A 20,938-nucleotide genomic window follows, 5' to 3' on the forward strand; every position below is an offset into this window, starting at 1 on the left:
AACCGCTGACGTTTCTGAGTTCCATCCACTGGGTCTGGCATCTTCCGCAGGTCTCCCCGTATTTCCCTTCATGATGGCCTTGAACCTGTCCCTACTAGATGGAGAGGTCCAGGACGACTAGGACAGCCTAGTCTGTCACATCTTTGTGGCTCCACAGCACCTTGCCTGTAAAAGGAGGTATCTTAAAACCTTCTTGTATGAAATTAACCAGCCTTTCAAATTACTGCCACTTCCACACCCTTTCCCTCAAAACCTTTTTTTGTACCTATTACCACACTTTAATAGGAAACTCACCTGTTGCAGTTCCATAATCCCAGTAGGAACCCAGTATAATGCGTTGACTTTCTCAGGGGAGGTCCTGCAACTTGCAAGGAGAAAACTTTTTTTTTTTTTTAAACATGAAGATACTTAAGGAACAAAATGTTAGATAATTTTAACAACTATTTCTACCCTAGTTTCTAACAATACCCAGGTAGCTTTCATTAGCTATATTGTCTTTTTCTCTTCAAACTGGCAAGAGAAAGAATTAAAGTGGATGATTGTGGAAAATCAAGCATTTTCCTTCCACCTCAAATCTTTAAGGTGAAATGTGATTTTTTTTATTGCATGTTGTATTTAACTCTGCTTACTTAACTAGTAATTTCATTTATAATATGCCTTCCTCCTTCTGAACCACTAGGGTAGTACTGTATGCTGTTTTAGTGCCTGGAATCTCCCTTTACTGTAAGGGATTGATTAAATGATTGACTCTTTTCTGCTTTCTTATTTCAACCACTGTTTTTAGGCTCCACAGGACTCTGTGTGTGTGTGTGTGTGTGTGTGTGACTCCCACTCATAATATTACAAGAAGGTGAAATGTTAAGAGTGGGGAAAGGGATTAAGGAAAAAGAATCACCCATTCTCTTACTACTCACATACCTACTGTTAGCATTTGGTCATGTTACCTGACAGTTTGATTTGTCTGTTTTCCACATTTTTGATTTAACATTTTAAAAATATCAAATATATATTTTTGAACTTTCCCATCCATTGCTCTTAAGGTAATTCAGTTAAAAGCATTAAATTTGGAGTTTGACTTGTGGGTTTGAATCTGGCTTTGTCTTTTACCCTCTCTGGTGACCTTACCCCTGATGACCTTGGACAATTAATGTATATTTCTGTTTTCTCCTTTGTGAAATGAGGAATAATACCACCTTTTGAGCTTTAAAAGAATTGTTTTAAGTGTAAAACAGCTTTTCTATGAAGTAAGTGCTATTATTAATGTTAATAAGCATTAGCTATTATTAACACTTTTTTGCCCTGAAGAACTGTGATTTATGTATATCTGATAATTTTTAAAGTAATGTTTGTTTTACATGTGTAGTAAAAAGTTACAAGCTTGGTTCTTCTATATTTTTTTTGTGTAGAAGTATATATACATACACATGTGTATATATTTTGCATTGGTCTTTCCCCAATAAAGAAAATATGGCTTATTATAGTTATTGCCTCTTTTAGTAGCAATTTATAGATTTTTGAAAAAAGTCCAGGGAGTTCCAGTTGTGACTCAGTGGACACTAGTATCCATGAGGATTCGGTTTCAATCCCTGGCCTCGTTCAGTGGGTTAAGGATCCAGAAATTCCCAGGCTAGGGGCTGAATCAGAGCTGTAGCTGCCCGCCTGCACCACAGCCACAGAAATGCCATATCTGAGCCGTGTCTGCAAACTACACCACAGCTCACAGCAACGCTTGATCCGTAACCCACTGAGCGAGGCCAGGGATCAAACCTGTGTCCTCAAGAATGCTACCACTGGGAGTTCCCGTCGTGGCGAAGTGGTTAACGAATCCGACTAGGAAACATGAGGTTGCAGGTTCGGTCCCTGCCCTTGCTCAGTGGGTTAACGATCCGGCGTTGCTGTGAGCTGTGGTGTAGGTTGCAGACGCGGCTCGGATCCTGCGTTGCTGTGGCTCTGGCGTAGGCCGGTGGCTACAGCTCCGATTAGACCCCTAGCCTGGGAACCTCCACATGCCACGGAAGCGGCCCAAAGAAATAGCAAAAAGACCAAAAAAAAAAAAAAAAAAAAAAAAAAAAAAAAAAAAAAAAGAATGGCCTCGATCAGTTAGTGGTGTCGCTGTGAGCTGTGGTGTAGGTTGAAGACTCAGCTTGGATCTGGTCTTGCTCTGGTGTAGGCCAGTAGCTATAGCTCTGATTTGACCCCTGGCCTGGGAACTTCCATATGCCAAGGGGTGGGGCCCTAAAAAAAAGCAAAAATAAATTAATCAACGAGTTAAATAAATTTGACTCTCACTTCCTTAATTCTGTCCCTTCCTCTGGGATTAAATATTGAGAAAAACATGATTGTTACAACCAAGGTAACATTTTCATATTTGACACTTGCGTCAGCAGAATACAGCTCTCTCCACTGCTATAATCTTAGGTCTTGTAGGTATCTTCTTGAGTTAAATTATTTAAACAATCAGAAAGTAGGACAAAGGTTTCCATCTGTTTTGCTGCCTCAGTAAATATAGGCTAAAGTTCACCCAGCCGCTCTAAAGCAAGCTCTCCTAATTAGGTAGTGAGTAAGGCTGAAATCCAAAAGTAAAGCTGTCTTGTACTTCATCTTGATTTGGTTGACTGGTTTGAAATTGTTTTCCAGATATGTTTGTACATTTACTGATTTTCTGTTTGTTTTCTGCCTCTCTTGATGTAGAGGAGGTTTTGCGTATGGATGTGGGCCAAAGGTAGCTTAGTGGGTAAGAGTTTATAAGCTGATGAACACAAACCTGTTGTCTCAAATATTTGGTCTTTAGAATTGTAGCTCCCACCCAAACCCTTTCACCTGCTTTGTTCTCTTTTTGTTAGGCACTTATCTTCTAACATATCTATTTCCGTATTTATGTTTCTTGTTTAATCTGTCTTTCCACTTCCTCCCTCCCACTCTGCATTCCAGATCAGTGCATTCTCACTGATGCAGTTTACACTGTTCTAGCTAGACTTGTCTATTACCTGGCTCCTCTCCCCCTGCAATTTCTACTTTTCAGACAAACTCCTTTTTATGCCAGGCCTGTTTTCACCTCCTCCACAAAGATAGGGATTTTTGTCTTTCTGTTCGCTCCAGGTGCCTGGAACAGCACATAGTAGGACATACTAGATTTTGGTTGTGGAATGAATGACGATGAGATGATGTTGGAGGAGCTTACAGTTTAGTTGGGGGCAACACATGCTGCAAATGCACTAGAGACCAGAACAGTGAATAATAAAGATAAAAATTCAGACAGGGAAGGGAAAGATCATTGTACTCGGATTCTCCAGATAGAGCTTTGTGGAGCAATTATACAGATGTAAAGAGGGAAGAGGAATAAATACAGATGATGCAGATTTCCAGTGGGGGAAAAGCAAAGAAGGAAAGTGTGTCACTAGTGAGGTGGAGGTAGTGGGGTTTGAGGAGATGGCTGGCTTCTATCTTAATTTACTTTGGTGCTTTGACATACAGGTATTTTTATAATCGTTATATCACTTTGACTTCTATCTTTATAAGAACACTGAAATGCTTTAAGATCCTTATACACTGTCATACAGCTAGTAAATGATAAACTTGATGGTTGACCCCGAGTCTTTGGCTCTCAAGGCCTTTGCACTTTGAGAGCTGACTTGGATTGCAGAAAGAAATGCAGACAGAACCAGAGATCACCCCACTTTGGTCCTGGTGCCATCTATATAGTTTTTGTTTGTTTGTCTGTTTGTTTTTTGCTTTTTAGGGCCACACCCGTGGCGTATGGAGGTTCCCAGGCTAGGGGTCGAATCAGAGCTGTAGCCGCCAGCCTACACCACAGCCACAGCAACGCCAGATCCCTAATCCACTGAGTGAGGCTAGGGATCGAACCCGCAACCTCATGGCTCCTAGTTGGGTTCGGTGACTGCTGAGCCACGACAGGAACTCCAAGTTTTCTTTTTGTAATACTATGTTGTTTTGCATTTGGAAGCAATATTAAGCTGCTCTTTTCTGTGCTTTCCTCTCCCTCTTCCTTTGAGAACTGCAGGATAGAGAGAAACATGGAGCCTCTAGTGCCCTTTGATTTTACTTTTTGTGATACTGGAAGGTTTATCTCTCCATAAAAAATGCAAGAGGACCTGCCTGGAGAACATGGTTGAAATATATTTGGAGCTAACAGTACGGATTGCTTTGTAGATTCCTTGTTTTTTAATGTATTTGTTTCCTATTGCTGCCCTAAATTTCCACAAACTTGTTGTCTGAAACAGTACGAATTTATTATCTTGCACTTCCAGATGTCAGAAATGAGTCTCACTGGGCTAAAATGAAAAGTGTTGGCAGGGCTGTGTTCATTTTGGATCCTCTAAAGAAGAATCCATTTCCTTGCTTTTTCTGGCTTCCAGAGGCTGCGTGCATTCCTTGACTTCTCCAAAGCCATGGGTTCTCATGCTGCATTGCTGGTTCTCTTTGCCTTTTTCCTCCCCGTGTAATTACATTGGGCAGACCTCAGTAACCCAGCCTGATCTCCCTGTGGTAAGGTCAGCCAGTGAGCCACCCTAATTCCATTTGCCCCCTTTATTTCCCTTTGCCATATAACCTAACATACTCAGTTTCTGGGGACACATGGACATCCTTGAGAGGCCATTTGTCTACCTGCCACATTTAGTATCCAAATAGTCACATGACCTGATAATTAAAATAAAAAAGATAGGGTAGTAGTCACAATAATGGTCTAGAACACATTGTTTTAACATTTTTTTATAGTTTTTGTTATAGTTCTTTGTTTTGTTATAAACTCCAGCTTTGTTATAAAAAGCAAGTACTGTAGAAATTCTGTTTTGTGTAATAATTAGTTTTGAAATACCTTTTTCTTACAGGGTACATTTGCCGCAACTTTACAAGGTCTTCTGCTTTGCTGAGTAAGTTTAATTTCTCATTGACATGCTTACATTGCTTTTTATACTTATTTAGCAATAAATGTATTTACAAGTAAATTTTCCTTCTCTTTTTAGCCAGAACCCATATTAACTATGGAGTCAAAGGGGATGTGGCAGTTATCCGAATTAACTCACCCAATTCAAAGGTACCTAATTTAACTTGCTGCAGTTTCTTTCTGCTCACTACATTCATTAATCCAGTCTCAAATGGCAAAGAAATGAATCCACTGATTTGGCAGTAATTCTATCTTACGAACTTAGAGTTTTTCATAGAGTTGGAGCATTTTGCTCAAGCAGAGGTCCTTGGTTAAGAATTGCTTCTACTTGACCTGAGGTGTCAGATTAACGTCAAGGATTGATAAAACTAGCCTTCTGCTACGCTGTAGAATGACATGGCGGTTTATTAGATAAGAACTAAAGCGCAAGCTTTATTTATAAAAACTAAAGCTGACCTACCCATCTTAGCTATGCGATTATTAAGTCAGTTTTCTTTAGTACTTGCCTGTCATGAGTCACTATTGATAATAAGTTGGCTGGATTATGCATCATTGTCCTTATGTGTCCTAAGGAACTCGAATGACTCAGTGAAGCTCACATATTGGAAATCAGTTTCTGTTAAAAGTGGAGCTTCATTTGTTTTTGGCACCTTCAACAAAGCATGCAGCATTAATCCAGTCTTTTGCCAAAAAGAGCTTTATTGCAGGAGCTCATCCTTTCGTCCCACCTAAAGTTGGTGGAAAGATTTCATATTTCCGAAATTTTGTTACCAGCAGCCTAATTGAAGTAGGAAGACCTACCTAGAAGCAGTTAACAACTGTCACAAATTAAGGAAACTAAGAGCCAGTTCCCCTCACTAAAGTGAATCTTGGCATTTACTGAGCAATGATTCAAACTTAAGGTATTTTATTAGAATTTTCTAAGTTGAACATCATTCATACTCTAAACCTAAAGATAAGTGCTTTTAATATACAATCCAGTTTCAACAAATATTTTAAAAATTAAGATTCCTATGTCTAATTTCATTACTTTTTTTCCTTAACATTATACAAATTTTTTCCAAGCTGATAAATGTTTGTAGACTTATGTGTAGCCTGCATATGATTCAAACTCTTAGGAATATGACCTTCCTTAGGAATATGAGGTCCTCCTTGGAGTAGAACTATATTTAAAGGGAGAGGTGCTTACTCTTGGCCCAAGCACCTAATAAGACAGCTACTGTTTCTTCCCCGTCTCTCTTTCTTTTAGCAATATATTTCTCCTGAGTAAGCATATTTGCTTAAATCAAAATAGCATTTGATGGTGATTTGCACATCTGTTACTTTAAATTTAAATTCTTAGTTTATATGTATGTCCCTTTGGCAGGTAAATACTCTGGGTCAGGAACTGCATTCAGAGTTCATAGAAGTGATGAATGAAGTCTGGTCTAGCAGTCAGATCAGAAGCGCTGTCCTTATCTCATCAAAGCCAGGCTGCTTCATTGCAGGTGCTGATATCAAGTAAGTTTTGGGAAAGTTGAAGTCACCTTTTATCTTGGCTAATAGTATGATTTTTAGGCCTAATCACTTCTCATTTTAAAATAAGGTAGAAGTAAATTTTCTCTAAAAGTTTTTTTTTATTTTCATGAGTATAATAAAAAGTTGATAAAAATGAAGGGCTTGTTGCTTAAAACTTATAAGACCAAATATACCCTTTCTTTAAAGAGGTTGAAAGCAGTTCAAGGAGCAATATTTGAATATAATTTAAAACACTATAAAACTGGAGTTGCCATTGTGGCTCAGCAGTAACGAATCCAACTAGTATCAAGAAGGACTCAAGTTTGATCCCTGGCCTTGCTCAGTGGTCTAAGGCTCTGGTGTTGCCATGAACTGTGGTGTAGGTCACAGACATGGCTCAGATCCCACATTGCTATAGCTATGGCATTGGCTGGCAGCTGCAGCTCCAATTCAACCCCTCACCTGGGAATTTCCATATGCCATGGGTGCAGCCCTAAAAAGACAAAAAAAAAAAAATACCGTAAAACTAACAATGAGAAGCCCCTTTTTTTTTAATCCATCAGCCCAGCAAACATTTAAAAAGTTTGAAAATATCATGTTAGCAAGGACTTGGGAAATGAGAAAGTTAAATATTAGTAGGAATGCAAATTGCTATAGCTACTTTGGAGAGAAATCTGTTAACATTTAGGAAAACTGAAAATACATGTATCATATAATGAAGTGATACCTCTTCTAGGTATATATGCTAGAGAAATCCCACCCTCTGTTTTTAAGGACCCATCCATGAAGATGTTCAGTCCTATGTAATTTAAAAATAATGAAGAATTCGAATCAAGCTGAATGTTATTCATTAGGAAAATAGATAAGTATACATGGAATACTCACAAGATAAAATACTTAAAGCTGTTTAGAGGACCCAAGTAGATCTACAGCATAATGTCAGAACTCAAAAACATAATGTTAAGGAGTTCCCTGGTGGCTCAGTAGGTTGAGGATCCAGCATTGTCACTGCTGTGGCAGAGGTTTTGATCCGTGGCCCATGAATTTCTGTATGCTGCAGTTGCAGCCAAAAACAAACAAGCAAACAAACATAATGTTAAGTTTAAAAAAAAGCAAGTTGCAGAATTTTGATATAGTATAGAGTTTATGTAAGCTTTTTTTTTTAAGGGCTGCACCTGTAGCATATGGATGTTCTCAGGTTAGGGGTCCAGTTGGAGCTGCACCTGCTGGCCAGCGCCACAACCACAACACCAGATCTAAGCTTCGTCTGTGACCTATGCTGCAGCTCACAGCAATACCAGATCCTTAACCCATTGAGCCAGGCCAGGGATGGAACCCACATCCTCATGGATACTGGTCGGGTTCATTACCATTGAGCCACAATTCGAACCCTATAAACATTTTTAAACCGTGCATGAGTACTTCTCTGTGTTATTTATGGATACAAATAAAATGTAGTTGATCTGAAGAATACAGTACAAACATGAAAAGGTTGTTTCAGGGTAAATGAAGTGGCTGGTAGAACTTGAGGAGGTCAAAGGGAACTTTACCAATACAACTAATATTTTCTTTTTTTCTTCAATGATGTATATATGTGTATATAACTTGTTTACAATTTGTTACAAAAATGAGAAATGATGTCTTAGGGTTTAGTTTAATGGGTTAAAAGGTTAATAGTTGTTAATTCTGTCAAAGTATGGGTATTTGTTATATTATTCTTTGCATTTTAGGCATTGATAGCCAGCATTATCAGTTTAGTAATTTGTACTTAAGGTGTGTGTATATTTTTAAGCTTTGTTCACTATTGTGTTTCCTTCTTTGTTTATGTATAGTAATTAGAAATTTATGTTCTGTTTGTTTAATGTTTATTTTTTAGAAAAAGCAGAATTATCTCTATCAAGTGCTTTTTCCTCTAGTTCTGGTATTTAAGCCTAGCCAGACACTAGTGTACCTGGCAATAGCTAGCTAAATCCCCAGGTGAATACTTGCAGCTTCTGTGAGGCTAGCTGAGCAACTCCAAGCATATAAAATGCTTGGTGAAAAGTACAAAATCCGCAGCTTAAATGTGTTCAGAAACAAAATAAGTAGCAAGTAAAACAAAATGAAATTAAAGGTATTGAGGACAACAATATTGTAATAGATCTTTTTTAATCATTAGGAGATCTGTTCAAAGGTTTTAGATCCGTCTAAATAATGTGAAGCTTTTCCATTCTGTCACTTCGATTGATATTTAATCTGAAAGCTACCTGATAGTGAAAATGTTTGATCATGAAAATATTTACCAGAAGATGATTTTCTCATGCACAGAGCTTTGTAATCTAGTGATTTGTTGACAAAACAAAAATATGCAGCCTATTTTGCTCCATGTTCTCTGAATCCAGAAATTTAACACTCTTTATAGAGAGAGGATGTCATTGATATTAGTGCTATCTGAGGCAAAGTCATTCTTAAACATCTGAATATTAGAAGATTCACTACCAAATATTGATATATGATAGGATAAGGATATGGTGGATGAAGTATTACACAAAGTAGGTTGTAGTTTCATTTTTTTTTTTTTTTCTGTTCTCTACAGCATGTTATCAGCTTGCACGACCTCTCAAGAGGTAACGCAAATATCACAGGAAGCACAGAGAACATTTGAGAAACTTGAGAAGTCCACAAAGCCTATTGTGGCTGCCATCAATGGAACCTGCTTAGGAGGAGGACTTGAGGTACACGTTTATTCTAAAGCCATTGTGATACAGTCCAGACTACTGTTGGATTCACCAGCTGCAAACCTTTAGGCTACTATTTTGCCTTAGAGAAGTTGTTGAGGAAGAATCAGCTTTTTTTTAATTATCAAACTTCTAGATAGGTTTTAATCCTTACTCTCATGACACCAAGCACGTGAATCAAAGTGTCATGTTTTCATTTATAAATTGAGAAGGTTTGAACTAGATCTCTAAGGTCTCTTTCAGTTCTAGAAAAGCTTCTTCAAGTTTGCAGGGCAAAGATTCAGAAGTGTGATTCATGCTCTTGAGCTGCTCAAGTCTAGTTGAGACACATGATGCATGATATACGTCGAGCGTTTTGTGAGTAGTAAAGATGGAAAGACAAGGTTTGAGAGAAGAGAGGCCTACCAGATTGGAGCATGTAGGAAAGAAGGGGAAAAGAAAATAACTTTTAGGAGTTCCCGTCATGGCGTAGTGGTTAACAAATCCGACTAGGAACCATGAGGTTGCAGGTTCGGTCCCTGCCCTTGCTCGGTGGGTTAACGATCCGGCGTTGCCATGAGCTGTGGTGTAGGTCGCAGACATGGCTCGGATCCTGCGTTGCTGTGGCTCTGGCGTAGGCTGGTGGCTACAGCTCCGATTCGACCCCTAGCCTGGGAACCTCCATATGCTGCGGGAGCAGCCCAAGAAAAGGCAAAAAAAAAAAAGAAAAAGAAAATAACTTTTATTGAACATTTGTCACACACTGCGTTCTATACCAGACACATTCGTGTGTATTAATTAAGGAAACCAGTGTTTGGTCCTAAAAGAGAGCAGAATTTGATTAACCAGAGAGTAGTGGAAAGGCATTCCACATGTGCCCTGGTGCGAGCAAAGACAAGGATAAACAGAGCCTAATTAGGACACCATAAATAGGCCTGCTAAATTGAAGAGTCTCTATAGGGTACAGGGCTTCTTAACCTGGAGTGCATATATAATTATGTATACATTTTTCTATTGAGCATATTCCATAGCTTTCTGCAGATTTTCAAGGGAATCTGCAACCTAAAAAGAGGTCAGTAAATTAGGGGGAAAGTATGAAGTAAGGCCAGAAAAGTAAATCGTAGAATGCATCAAATACCAGCCTAAGGAATTTCAGTTTATTCTGTGAGCACATTCCACTTTGTAATCTTTAGACCCTCACATATCCTAAGATACTATAAAGTTACATTTTCTAACATTCTAATTTTCTTTCATTTGTTTGAAGCTTGCCATTTCGTGCCAGTACAGAATAGCAACAAAAGATAAGAAAACAGTATTAGGGGCCCCTGAAGTCTTGCTGGGAATCTTACCAGGAGCAGGAGGCACACAAAGGCTACCCAAAATGGTGAGTTTATGAACCCCATGTGACCTCGAGAACCTTGGTACTGTATGCCCCTTCAGATCTGCTTCCTCCTGTACAAAAGGCGTCATGTGGGTATTTACTGTAAAATTTAGAAACCAAGTAACATATGAATATATAGGATCAATAACATTTTACTCCTGTTAATTTTTTATTTTTTTCAATTGTACTTTTTATTTATTTTTTTCAACTCCTTGATCAAAATTATTGATCAAAGTCCTTTGTTAAGTCCCTAAAGAAGGAAGGAGATAAATAAAATACATCTTGCTTTTTGGGACCTATATTTAAATTTGTTCTTCTCTGCACAGTGTGATCTTTTCAGTTTTTCAAATTCCTGGATCTTATTTCCTGATAACTGTTAAGAGGCAAACTGTTGCCCTGATTTGGATGACCTCGCTGTATTCTGTACAACCAAAAGAGACTGACTCATCAGGCCTTTGCTTTTTTTTTTTTGGCCTCCCCTTGGCAGCATATGGAGTTCCCAGGCTAGAGATCAGATCCAAGCAGCAGCTGTGACCTAAGCTGTAGCTGCAGCAACACCAAATTCTTAACCCACTGTGCCAGACCAGGCCGGGGATTGAACTTGTGTCCCAGCGCTCTCAAGTCACCGCCGATCCCATTGTGTCCAGGCTTTTAAAAAAAATTTTTTTTTTTTTTTTTTGTCTTTTTGCCCTTTCTAGAGCCACTCCTGCGGCATATGGAGGTTCCCAGGCTAGGGGTCTAATTGGAACTGAAGCTGCCAATCTACACCACAGCCACAGCAGTGCCAGATCTGAGCCGCATCTGCAGCCTTCACCACAGCTCATGGTAATGCCAGATCCTTAACCCACTGAGTGAGGCCAGGGATTGAACCCGCAACCTCAGGGTTCCTAGCAGATTTGTTAACCACTGAGCCACAATGGGAACCCCTGAATTCTTAAAGAGAATGGAAGGACAGTGGGACCTGGAGGCTGCAGAGCAATCTTAATATCAAACTTGAGGGTCCACTGAACCTCATGGCCTTTGGCACAATAGATTCTTCAGTGAAAACAACACTCAGCAGAAATACCCTTTGGAGAGAAGTTGATATGAGCTGGACACAGAAATGGGGAAGTTTATGTTATTTGTTTTCTGATAATAGTGTCCATTTCTTCATAGGAATGGTCAAGGGGATTTATCAAAAGTATGAATAAGCCTATACATGTGTAGAAAATATTGCTGAGTTTCTTTTGTTTTGTTATATTTGGTTCTTAAGTGGTGCTAGAAGCCATTCTTACAAAGCCCTAGCTGAGTTTTCTTTTTGTTTTTTGTTTTTTTTGCCTTTTGTCTTTTCTAGGGCCACACCCACAGCATATGGAGGTTCCCAGGCTAGGGGTCGAATCGGAGCTGTAGCCGCCTGGCCTATACTACAGCCACATCAGTGCAGGATCCGATCTGAGTCTGCAACCTATACCACAGCTCATGGCAATGCCGGATCCTTAACCCACTAAGCAAGGCCAGGGATCGAATCCCCAACCTCATGGTTCCTACTTAGATTCGTTAACCACTGAGCCACAATGGGATGAGTTCTCTTTTTGTCAAGTTTAAAATCCTCTCTAAAGACATTGTCAGGGAGCTCCCTGGTAGCTCAGTGGGTTAAAGATCAAGCATTGTCACTGCTGTGGCTAGGGTACTACTGTGGCGCAGGTTCGATCCCTCGCCCAAGAACTTTGACATGCCATGGGCAAGGCCAAAAAAAAAAAAAAAAAAAAGATGCATTGTTAAGAATATCAGGTTTCTGGAGTTCCCATTATGGCACAGTGGTTAACGAATCCGACTAGGAACCATGAGGTTGCGAGTTCGGTCCCTGCCCTTGCTCAGTGGGTTAACGATCCGGCGTTGCCGTGAGCTGTGATGTAGGTCGCAGACGCGGCTCGGATCCCGAGTTGCTGTGGCTCTGGCGTAGGCCGGTGGCTACAGCTCCTATTCGACCCCTAGCCTGGGAACCTCCATGTGCCACGAGAGCGGCCCAAGAAATACCAAAAAAAAGACAAAAAAAAAAAAAGAATATCAGGTTTCTCAGAGTCTTTACTAATTCCAGTATAGGAATTTTAAATATTTTACAAATGATAGAGAAGAAACTTGGAATGACATAAATGTGCAACTTTAAGAAACGTGAATTTTTTTCCGACTTATCAATCTATGTACAGAAATCCTATATATTGAATTAGAAGAGATATAAAGATATTTTTACTTCAGCAGGAGGTTTCTAATCTAAAATTTACCTAAATGTCAGAGTTCCCATCGTGGCTCAGTGGGAAAAAACCTGACCAGAGTCCATGAGGTTGCAGGTTCGACCCCTGGCCTCACTCAGTGGGTTAAGGATCTGATCTGGGCATTGCTGTGAGCTGTGGTGTAGGTCGCAAATGTGGCTTGGATCTGGTGGTGTTGTGGCTCTGGTGTAGGCTGGCGGCTACAGCTCCAGTTAGACCCCTAGCATGGGAATCTCTAAATGCTGCAAAAAATAACATAAAATAAAATGAAATGTGTGTTAGTGTGTAAAATTTCACAGATTTGAAGTTCCCATCATGGCTCAGTGGTTAACAAATCTAACTAGTATCCATGAGGACCGCAGGTTCAATCCCTGGCCTTGCCCAGTGGGCTAAGGATCTGGCATTGCCGTGAGCTGTGGTGTAGGTTGCAGACACAGCTCAGATCCTGCATTGCTGTGGCTGTGGCACAGGCCAGCGGCTACAGCTCTGATTTGACCCCTAGCCTGGAAACCTCCATATGCTGTAGGTGCGGCCCTAAAAAAAAGCAAAAAACAAACAAAAATTTCACTGATTGATATATAGTATAAAAATCTGGTTTGACTTATCTCATTTTAACATTTATTTTGCTCAGTTGGATGATTTGTAAATATTTTTGGCCACACCCATGGCGTGTTCCCAGGCCAGGGGTTAAACCCATGCCACAGTAGCGACTCAAGCCACTACAGTGACAATGCTGGATCCTTAACCCAGTGCACCACAAGGGAACACCCGGATGATTTGTAAACTTTAATTGTCACTCTGATATTTTTCTCCCTCTGCTCTAATCCTTGCCTGCCTGTTAGGTGGGTGTGCCTGCTGCTTTTGACATGATGCTGACTGGTAGAGGCATTCGGGCAGACAAAGCAAAGAAAATGGGGCTGGTTGACCAACTGGTGGAACCGCTGGGTAAGTGTTTATAGACCTCAGAGTTGAGCCTTATGAAGTTACTTATTTTCTTAAAGAATTAATAATATCTTGAATATTGGTTAGAGTGAAACTCAAACACTTAAGAAATGAGTCATTATTCTGAAGAGTGAAGTTTTCTAAAAATAGCTAATACTAAATCATTTTCAACATCACCCCAATTTCCATTTTATGTTATTTATAATTAGTTGTTTCCAATTTGGGGCTATTGTGAATAAAGCTGGTCTGAGCATTCATCCACAAGTCTTTATGTGGACAAATATTTATGTGGGCAAATATTTAATTTCTATTGAGCAAATACTGAAGAATAGATTGGCTGGACCATGTAATAGATATTTAGCTTTTAAGAACCTATCAAACTGTTTTTCCAAAGTGGTTATACCACATTGTGGTTTTTGTGGGTTTTTTGGTCTTTTTGTCTTTTTAGGGCCACATCCACGGCATGTGGAGGTTCCCAGCCTAGGGGTCTAATTGGAGTTGTAGCTGCCGGCCTATACCATAGCCACAGCCAAGCGGGATCCAAGCCATGTCTGCGACCTACACCACAGCTCACAGCAACACTAGATCCTCAACCCACTGAGCAAGGCCAGAGATCGAACCCGCAACCTTATGGTTCCTAGTTGGATTCGTTTCCGCTTCGACATGACGGGAAGTCTGCCACTTTGTGTTTTTACCAGCAGTTTATGAGAGTTCTAGTTAAAAACCACTTTGGAGTTCTCCTGTGGCACCGCAGGCTAAGGATCCAGCACTGTTGCTGCAGTGGCTCGGGTTGTTGGTGTGGCACAGATTCAGTCCCTGGCCCAGGAATTTCCACATGCCACAGATGCAGCCAAAAAATAATAAATAAATAAAACCACTTCGCACATTCAGTCTTTTTTTTTTTTTTTTCATTTTTTCAAGTTTTATTGAAGCATAGTTGATTTATAATTTGTGATAATTTCTAATCTACAGTCTTTTTAATTTTAAATATCCCAATGGGAGTGTAGTAATATCTTATTGGAGTTTAATTTGTATCTCACTAAAGACCGAAAATATTGAACTTATTTCATGTGTTTCTTTGCCTTCTATATATCTTCTGATGAAGTGTCTGTTCAAACGTTTTGCCAACTTTGTTTGAGTTGTTTTTCTTACTATTGAGGTTTCAGAGTTTATATATCAGGAGATATATGAGATTTGTGATTTGCAAGTATTTTCTCTCTCTCTCTCTGTGGATTGTCTTCTCATCATCTAAGGGTAGAAACTCTTAATTTTGATGAAGTGCAGTGTACCAAAGCCCTCTTCTATGGATCATGCTATTGGTGTTTTAGAAATTTTTTCCTGACAAGATCACAAAGATTTTCTCCTGTTTTCTTCCAAAAGTTTTGCAGGTTAGCTCCTACATTTTGATCTGTCTACTTCAGGTTAATGTTTATATATGGAGTGCTGTAAAGACTGATTCATTGTTGTTGTTTTTGTGTATGTGCTTATGAGTATCCAAATATCCTGGCACTATTTCCTGAGAAGACTCTTCTGTCTCCATTGAACTACCTTGATACCTTGGCAGGAACTCAGTCGACTTTCTATGTTTGGGTCTATATCTAGATTTTCTATTTCCAGTTGTTTATGTGTATTTACTTAAGATGGTATCACACTGTCCTGATTATTATGTTTTGTAGTAAACCTTGATATCAGATAGTGTAACCCTCCCCACCTTGCTTCTCTTTTTTCAGTGTTATCTTGCCTTATCCTAGTTTCTTTGCACTAACATAAATTTTAAATCATCTCATCCATATCTACAAAAACATCTGCTAGGATCTTGATTGGAATTGCATTAAATCAGGGAATCAATTTGGGGAGAATTGATATTTTAAAAATACTGAATCTTTTCATCGTGCACGTATTATAACTTTCTATTTACTAGGTCATCTTTAACTTCTCTCAGCAGTTTTAAACTGTTCATTGAACATATCTTACACACATTTTGTTAAATTTATACCTAAGTATTTTGTGTGAGGCAAGGGATCAAACCTACATCCTCATGGATGCTAACTGGGTTCATTATCACTGAGCCACAATAGGAATTCCCTCCTTTTTCTAATTTCTTAAGGCAGAGGCTTAGATCATTGATTTTAGGCCTTCTTTTCGAACATTAACGTTTAAAGCTGTACATTTCCTTCTTGGCATTGCTTTATCTGCAGTTTTAATTTTGTTTTCAATTCCATGAAGGTCAAAATATTTTTCAGATTTCTCTTGCGATTTCTTCTTTGACCCATGTATAATTTAGAAGCATGCTATTAAATTTCCAAATACCTGAGGATGTTTCAGATATCTTTCTGTCTTTGAGTTCTAGACTAATTCTGTTGTGATCAGAGTACAGTTGATCCTTATTATTCGTTGTTGCAAATTTGTTGATTCACTACAATTTGTCATAACTCCCAAAATAACACTGATTCTTTTGCAGTCATTCTTAGACATGCACAGAGTGGCAAAAGATTCATATCTCCTAGAGTTCCTGCATTGGTACAGTGGTTTAGGAGTCCAACTACAGTGGCTCAGGTTGCTGCAGAGGCCCAGAGACAGTGTGTTAAAGGATCTGGCATTGCCCATGGCGTAGGTTGCAGCTGCAGCTCAGATTTCATCCCTGGCCTGGGAATTTCCATATGCTGCAGGTGCAGCCATAAAATGAAAAAAAAAAAAAAAGATTCAAGTCTCCCAATGTACATGTTCCCAGCTGAAGTCAAGGCAGCATCTGCCTTCTTATTTCAGCTTTTATAAAGCCAGTAAGGACACTGTGTTCTTTTTACAGTCTACTTACTGCCATGTTTTTCTCATTTTTGTTTGTGACTTTGCTGTTTAAAATAGTAAAAGCTAAGAATGGAAAGGAATTGAGTCAGTAAGGGAAAATGTCTTTAGGGTTTCTCTTTTCTCTCCCAGTAAGGAGGCATTAGCAGAGGCACCTGAAGAAGACCTCGGTTTAAGGTCACATATAAAGAGACTTAGGAATGAAGGCATTTGGGCTCGGAATGAAAATGTGTTTAGGAGGATAGCCAGTCAGGGAGACCTGAGTCACTGACTGCAGTTCCTATTAAAGACTGCAGTGTGTTGGCTGTGCACCAAGTCTCGTGTGGAAGGACAGCTTTCTCCACGAGGCCTGAGAGGTAAAAGCCCTTATAATTGCCTCTGCTTGGGCGGAAATTCCCCAGCTGGCTGTGGTTCTTGGCCTAGTGAGTGACCTTCATTCTGAAAAGGCCTGGTCCACTAGGAGTCCTGCATGAATGGGTTGTTGTAATTTTCCATTAACTAATTAGGTCCCAGTAGCGCCGAGAGACACCCAAAGAGATCCCCTATTGGAGACACACTCTCCCTTGCCTCCATTGTAGTACTAACCCAACTTCCTCTGGTAATCGGGATTAACCACCCTAGCCAGAATGGTAATCCCTTCTCTGCCTGTATCGTCAGAGGCATGAGGAGCCCAGAGTGGCCAGATGGCAGTCTCATCTTCCAATTCAGTAGAATCCTTGTTATGTCACCTAGTGGAAGCATTACCTCCTTTGAAACTAAATCCTCTAGACCAGCAGAGCCTAAGGTTATAGGGACAGAAGCATGGTTTTTTGCTGATAGATCACTAGGGGTAGTAGCAGAGCCATTTCTATTTGTACTCGATTCTCAGCCCCTTGAATTCTTTCTATGGAAGAAACAGCACATATTGGAGGTTAATTGAGGGCATTTACAGGGTCCTGGATGACATTGCCCCAACCTCACGGAGTACTACCACCTCCCTAGCACTGTAACTGAGTCTTGAAAAATCTATCCCACATTCTGTTCCACCGTGTGCTTCACAGTGATGGGGCACCGGGGGAGATCAGTGCATTTCTTGAGCATGGCCTGTTGCCACTCTTCATTTACCATGAAGTGAGTTCCTTGATCAGAAGCAGGGTGGTATGGGATACAACGATGGTGGGTAAGGCATTCCGTAAGTCCACGAATGGTAGTTTGGGCAGATGCATTGCCTGCCAGGCAGGCAAATTAATGCCCACAATAACTTTCTATTCTAGTAAGAAAAAGCTGCCACCCTTTCCATGATGAAAGCCATGCAGTGTAATCAGCCTTCCAGGAGGTAGTGCCTGATCACCTTGGGAGAGTCCTGGTAAGAGGCAGCCAGCGTTGGTCTCCTCTGCTGTTGGACACTGAGCAGTGACTGTAGCCAAGTTGGCCTTGCTGAGTAGGTGTTGCTAAGCCCATGCTCAACCTCTGTCTCCACCATCATGGCCACTTTGTTCATGAGCCCACTGGGCAGTGACAGGAGTGACTGGGGAAAGAGGCTGGCTGGTGTCCACAGCATGGGCTTCTGCACTCAAACATTAAAGTCTCCTAGGAGATCACCCTTTGCTGACCGTTCGCATGAATCACAATATGTTCACATTCTTCGCCTACTCATACAGGTCTACCCACATACACATTCCCCAGATGTCCTTGTGTGTTAGTCAGTTAGGGCTGCCATAACGAAATTCCACACAGTGGGTGGCTTAAACAATAGAATTGGATTTTCTCAGAGTGCCCTGGTGACCAAGCGGTTAAGGATCCAGCATCGTCAATGCTCGGGCGTGGGTTTAATCCCTGGCCCAGGAACTTTTGCGTGCCGTGAGCATGGTGAAAGAAAGGAAGGAAAAGAAAAGAAAGAAATTAATTTTCTGATACTTGTGGAGGCTAAAAGTCGAAGATCAAGGTGTTCTCAGATTTGGCGTCTTCTGAGGCCTTTCTTCTTTGTGTTCAGATGGCTGCTTTCTCTCTGTGTCCTCACTTGCTCTCTCCTCCACATGCGTCCCTCATGTCTCTTCTGTGTGTCCCAATTTCCTCTTCTGAGGCCACCTGTCAGATTGGATAGAGTCCACCCTGACAGCGCCATTTTAACTTAATCACCTCTCTAAATAATCACCTCCAAATACAGTCACATTCTGACGTACTGGGGCTTTGAGCTTTAACATAAGAATTTTGAGGGGATACAATCCAGCCCTTAATACCTTGTCACCAGTTTTCCTTTCATGTTCTTGCTAAGTTTTTGACCATCTAACTAAACTGTGGATCAGTATACACTCTTATCTCTGGCCTGTGGATCAATATGCACTCATCTCTGGCCAATTTTCCTTCCAAGTAAAACGAACAATCAAGTACACTGCCCAAAGTTCTGCCCACTGGGAGGAAACCCCTTTACCACTGTCCCTCAGGGCTGTCCAAGGAGGAAACTGTCGGGCCTCAGTAGTCCACTTTCAGGTGGTGCCTAGGTAGCCCACAAAGCATCTCGAAACCAGAGCTGGGTTTTCTCTTTTGCAGTCAGCTGGCCATAGGGAAACCCTGCGGCCCTAGTGCAGGCTAAGAGAGAGGAAGGGTACTTTGGCTGCTTCCTCATGCAGCTTGTTCCTTTAGGGTCTGCTTGAGGCCAGTCTCAGGTATACCACTTCCATCTGATAACGGAGTGCTATTGTGCACACCCAATTTTATGGCTTAGTGGGTCGGACAACATCCATGTCATGATGGGCAGCTCAGGTCACCTGGTAACTTGGTGGCCCTTGGTTAAGCTTTGAGTCTCTACTAAGGCCCACTAAGAAGCCAAATGCTGTTTCTCAGTAGGAGAGTAATTATTCACAGGGGATGGTAGGGCTTTGCTCCAGATTCCTAAGAATATGTACTGCGATTTGCCTATTAGAGAGGCCTGCCAAAGACTCCAGACAGCATCTCTATCATCACTGGTGCTTCAGGCACCTTCAGGCAGGTCTGAATCGTATGGCCTAAAGAGCAGAACAGCTATTTCTTGTCCTGAGCCCAACTCAAAACTAGCAGCCTTTAAGTTTCTCAGTAAAAGGGCTAGAGTAGCACATCTAGATAAGATGTCACCTCCAAAATCCAAAGAGGCCCACTAGGTGCTGTAGTAGGAGGGGCCAGATGCAGCAACTTATCCTTCACCTTAGAAGGAATGCCCCATACCACTGGACCCCTAGAAATTTCACTAAGATGGATATGTCTAAAGTGGTTGGCCCTTCCAGCTCACCGGGTCCATTCAGTGCAGCATCAGCAGTGTCATGAACCAGCATGGTGGCTTGTGGAGGAAAAGGCATCAAGGTCCCTGTGGACTAAAGTATGATTTATGGCTGCAGAGTTGATCACCCCTGAAATAAGGTATGTTACAGGCCTTTCCAGCGGACAGCAAACTGCTTCTGGCAGTCTTTTCTACCCGCTCTCAAGGAAAAAAGCGCCTTCCAGATCATTCAGTGCACAGCGAGCAAAATGAGATGTGTTGATAACTTGCTGGAGCAGTGAAACCACATCTGGGTCACCAGCTGCAGTTGCAGTTACCGCTGGATTAAGTTTGCCGTAGTCCTCTGTCATTCTGTAGGAACCATCTGTTTTCTGCACAGGCCAAAACACGCAAGGTGAGTGAGGATGCAGTGGGACTCACCACCTCTGCATCTTTTCAAGTCCTTAAAGGTGGCACCAGGCTCTGCAGCCCCTCCAGGAGTGCAGTATTACTTTCCATTTACTCTTTTTCTGGGTAGAGGCGGTTTTAGTGGCTTTCACTTGGCCTTTCCCATTGTAATAGTCCTTATTCCGCATGTCAAGAAGCTAATAAGGGGATACTGCTAGTTGCTGAGGGTGTCTGTTCCAATTATGCATTCTGGAAATAACAGAACAAGTTCAGGGACCCACTAGGCCCACTGTGAGATAGAACTAAGCTAACAATCCTTTGATCACATGACCTTATAAATCCCCACTCTGACTGGTGGACCACAGTGCTGTTTGGGGTCTTTTGAAATTAGTGTCAGTTCAGAGCCAGTGTCCATTAATCTCCCAAAAGTCTGATTATTTTCCTTTCCTCAAAGGAAATGACTGTAGAGTCCCTTTGAGGAAGATTAACGGTATAATCCCTTCAAGGAGGTACGCCTCCCCTTTATTCAGGAGGTTCTGGCTCTTTAAACAGGCTCATTTCTGGGAATTGACAAGGGTGATGACTCTCTTTGGTAATTCAAGTTATGTTTACTAGACCTAGAATTTTTTTGAATTCAGTGGGCTACTCATCTGATTCTTTTCTAGAAATGATCAACTAGCCAACGCCATAGGTCTCCTCAAATCAAAGTATTCTGATTACTGCTTTAGTTCCGCTGTCCATTTTGGTAACCATGCCCAGCTTGCTTTGGGCTGTAAAGTGTTGCTCCTTGGCCCCTGCTACCCCAGAATCCCATTATCCCCACCGCATTTAGGGGTCCTAGTTGAT

The 20,938-nt window shown here is 40.9% G+C and overlaps 2 protein-coding genes across 5 annotated transcripts in view; one reads left to right on the top strand and one right to left on the bottom strand.

Moving 5' to 3' along the window:
* The window catches only part of HADHB (hydroxyacyl-CoA dehydrogenase trifunctional multienzyme complex subunit beta), a 602,797-nt gene that overhangs the window by 40,807 nt on the left and 541,052 nt on the right, over positions 1–20,938 (bottom strand). The gene's annotated exons all lie outside the window — the stretch shown is intronic.
* HADHA (hydroxyacyl-CoA dehydrogenase trifunctional multienzyme complex subunit alpha) overlaps positions 1–20,938 on the top strand; it is a 44,269-nt gene that overhangs the window by 321 nt on the left and 23,010 nt on the right. For all 4 annotated transcript variants that reach the window (XR_014839517.1, XR_014839516.1, XR_014839518.1 and 1 more), the window contains 6 exon segments: positions 4,851–4,892; positions 4,986–5,056; positions 6,273–6,406; positions 8,979–9,117; positions 10,364–10,483; positions 13,572–13,674. Coding sequence is in view for 1 of the 4 variants with exons in the window: in NM_213962.2 (NP_999127.1) it covers positions 4,851–4,892; positions 4,986–5,056; positions 6,273–6,406; positions 8,979–9,117; positions 10,364–10,483; positions 13,572–13,674 (609 nt within the window). In the remaining 3 variants the exon portion in view is untranslated.

This window comes from Sus scrofa, chromosome 3, assembly GCF_054392235.1.
Source record: "Sus scrofa isolate SSC_HxYL_T2T_F1_AM1 chromosome 3, Sscrofa_HxYL_maternal_Yorkshire_Landrace_v2.0, whole genome shotgun sequence".
Classification (NCBI taxonomy): Eukaryota; Metazoa; Chordata; class Mammalia; order Artiodactyla; family Suidae; genus Sus; species Sus scrofa.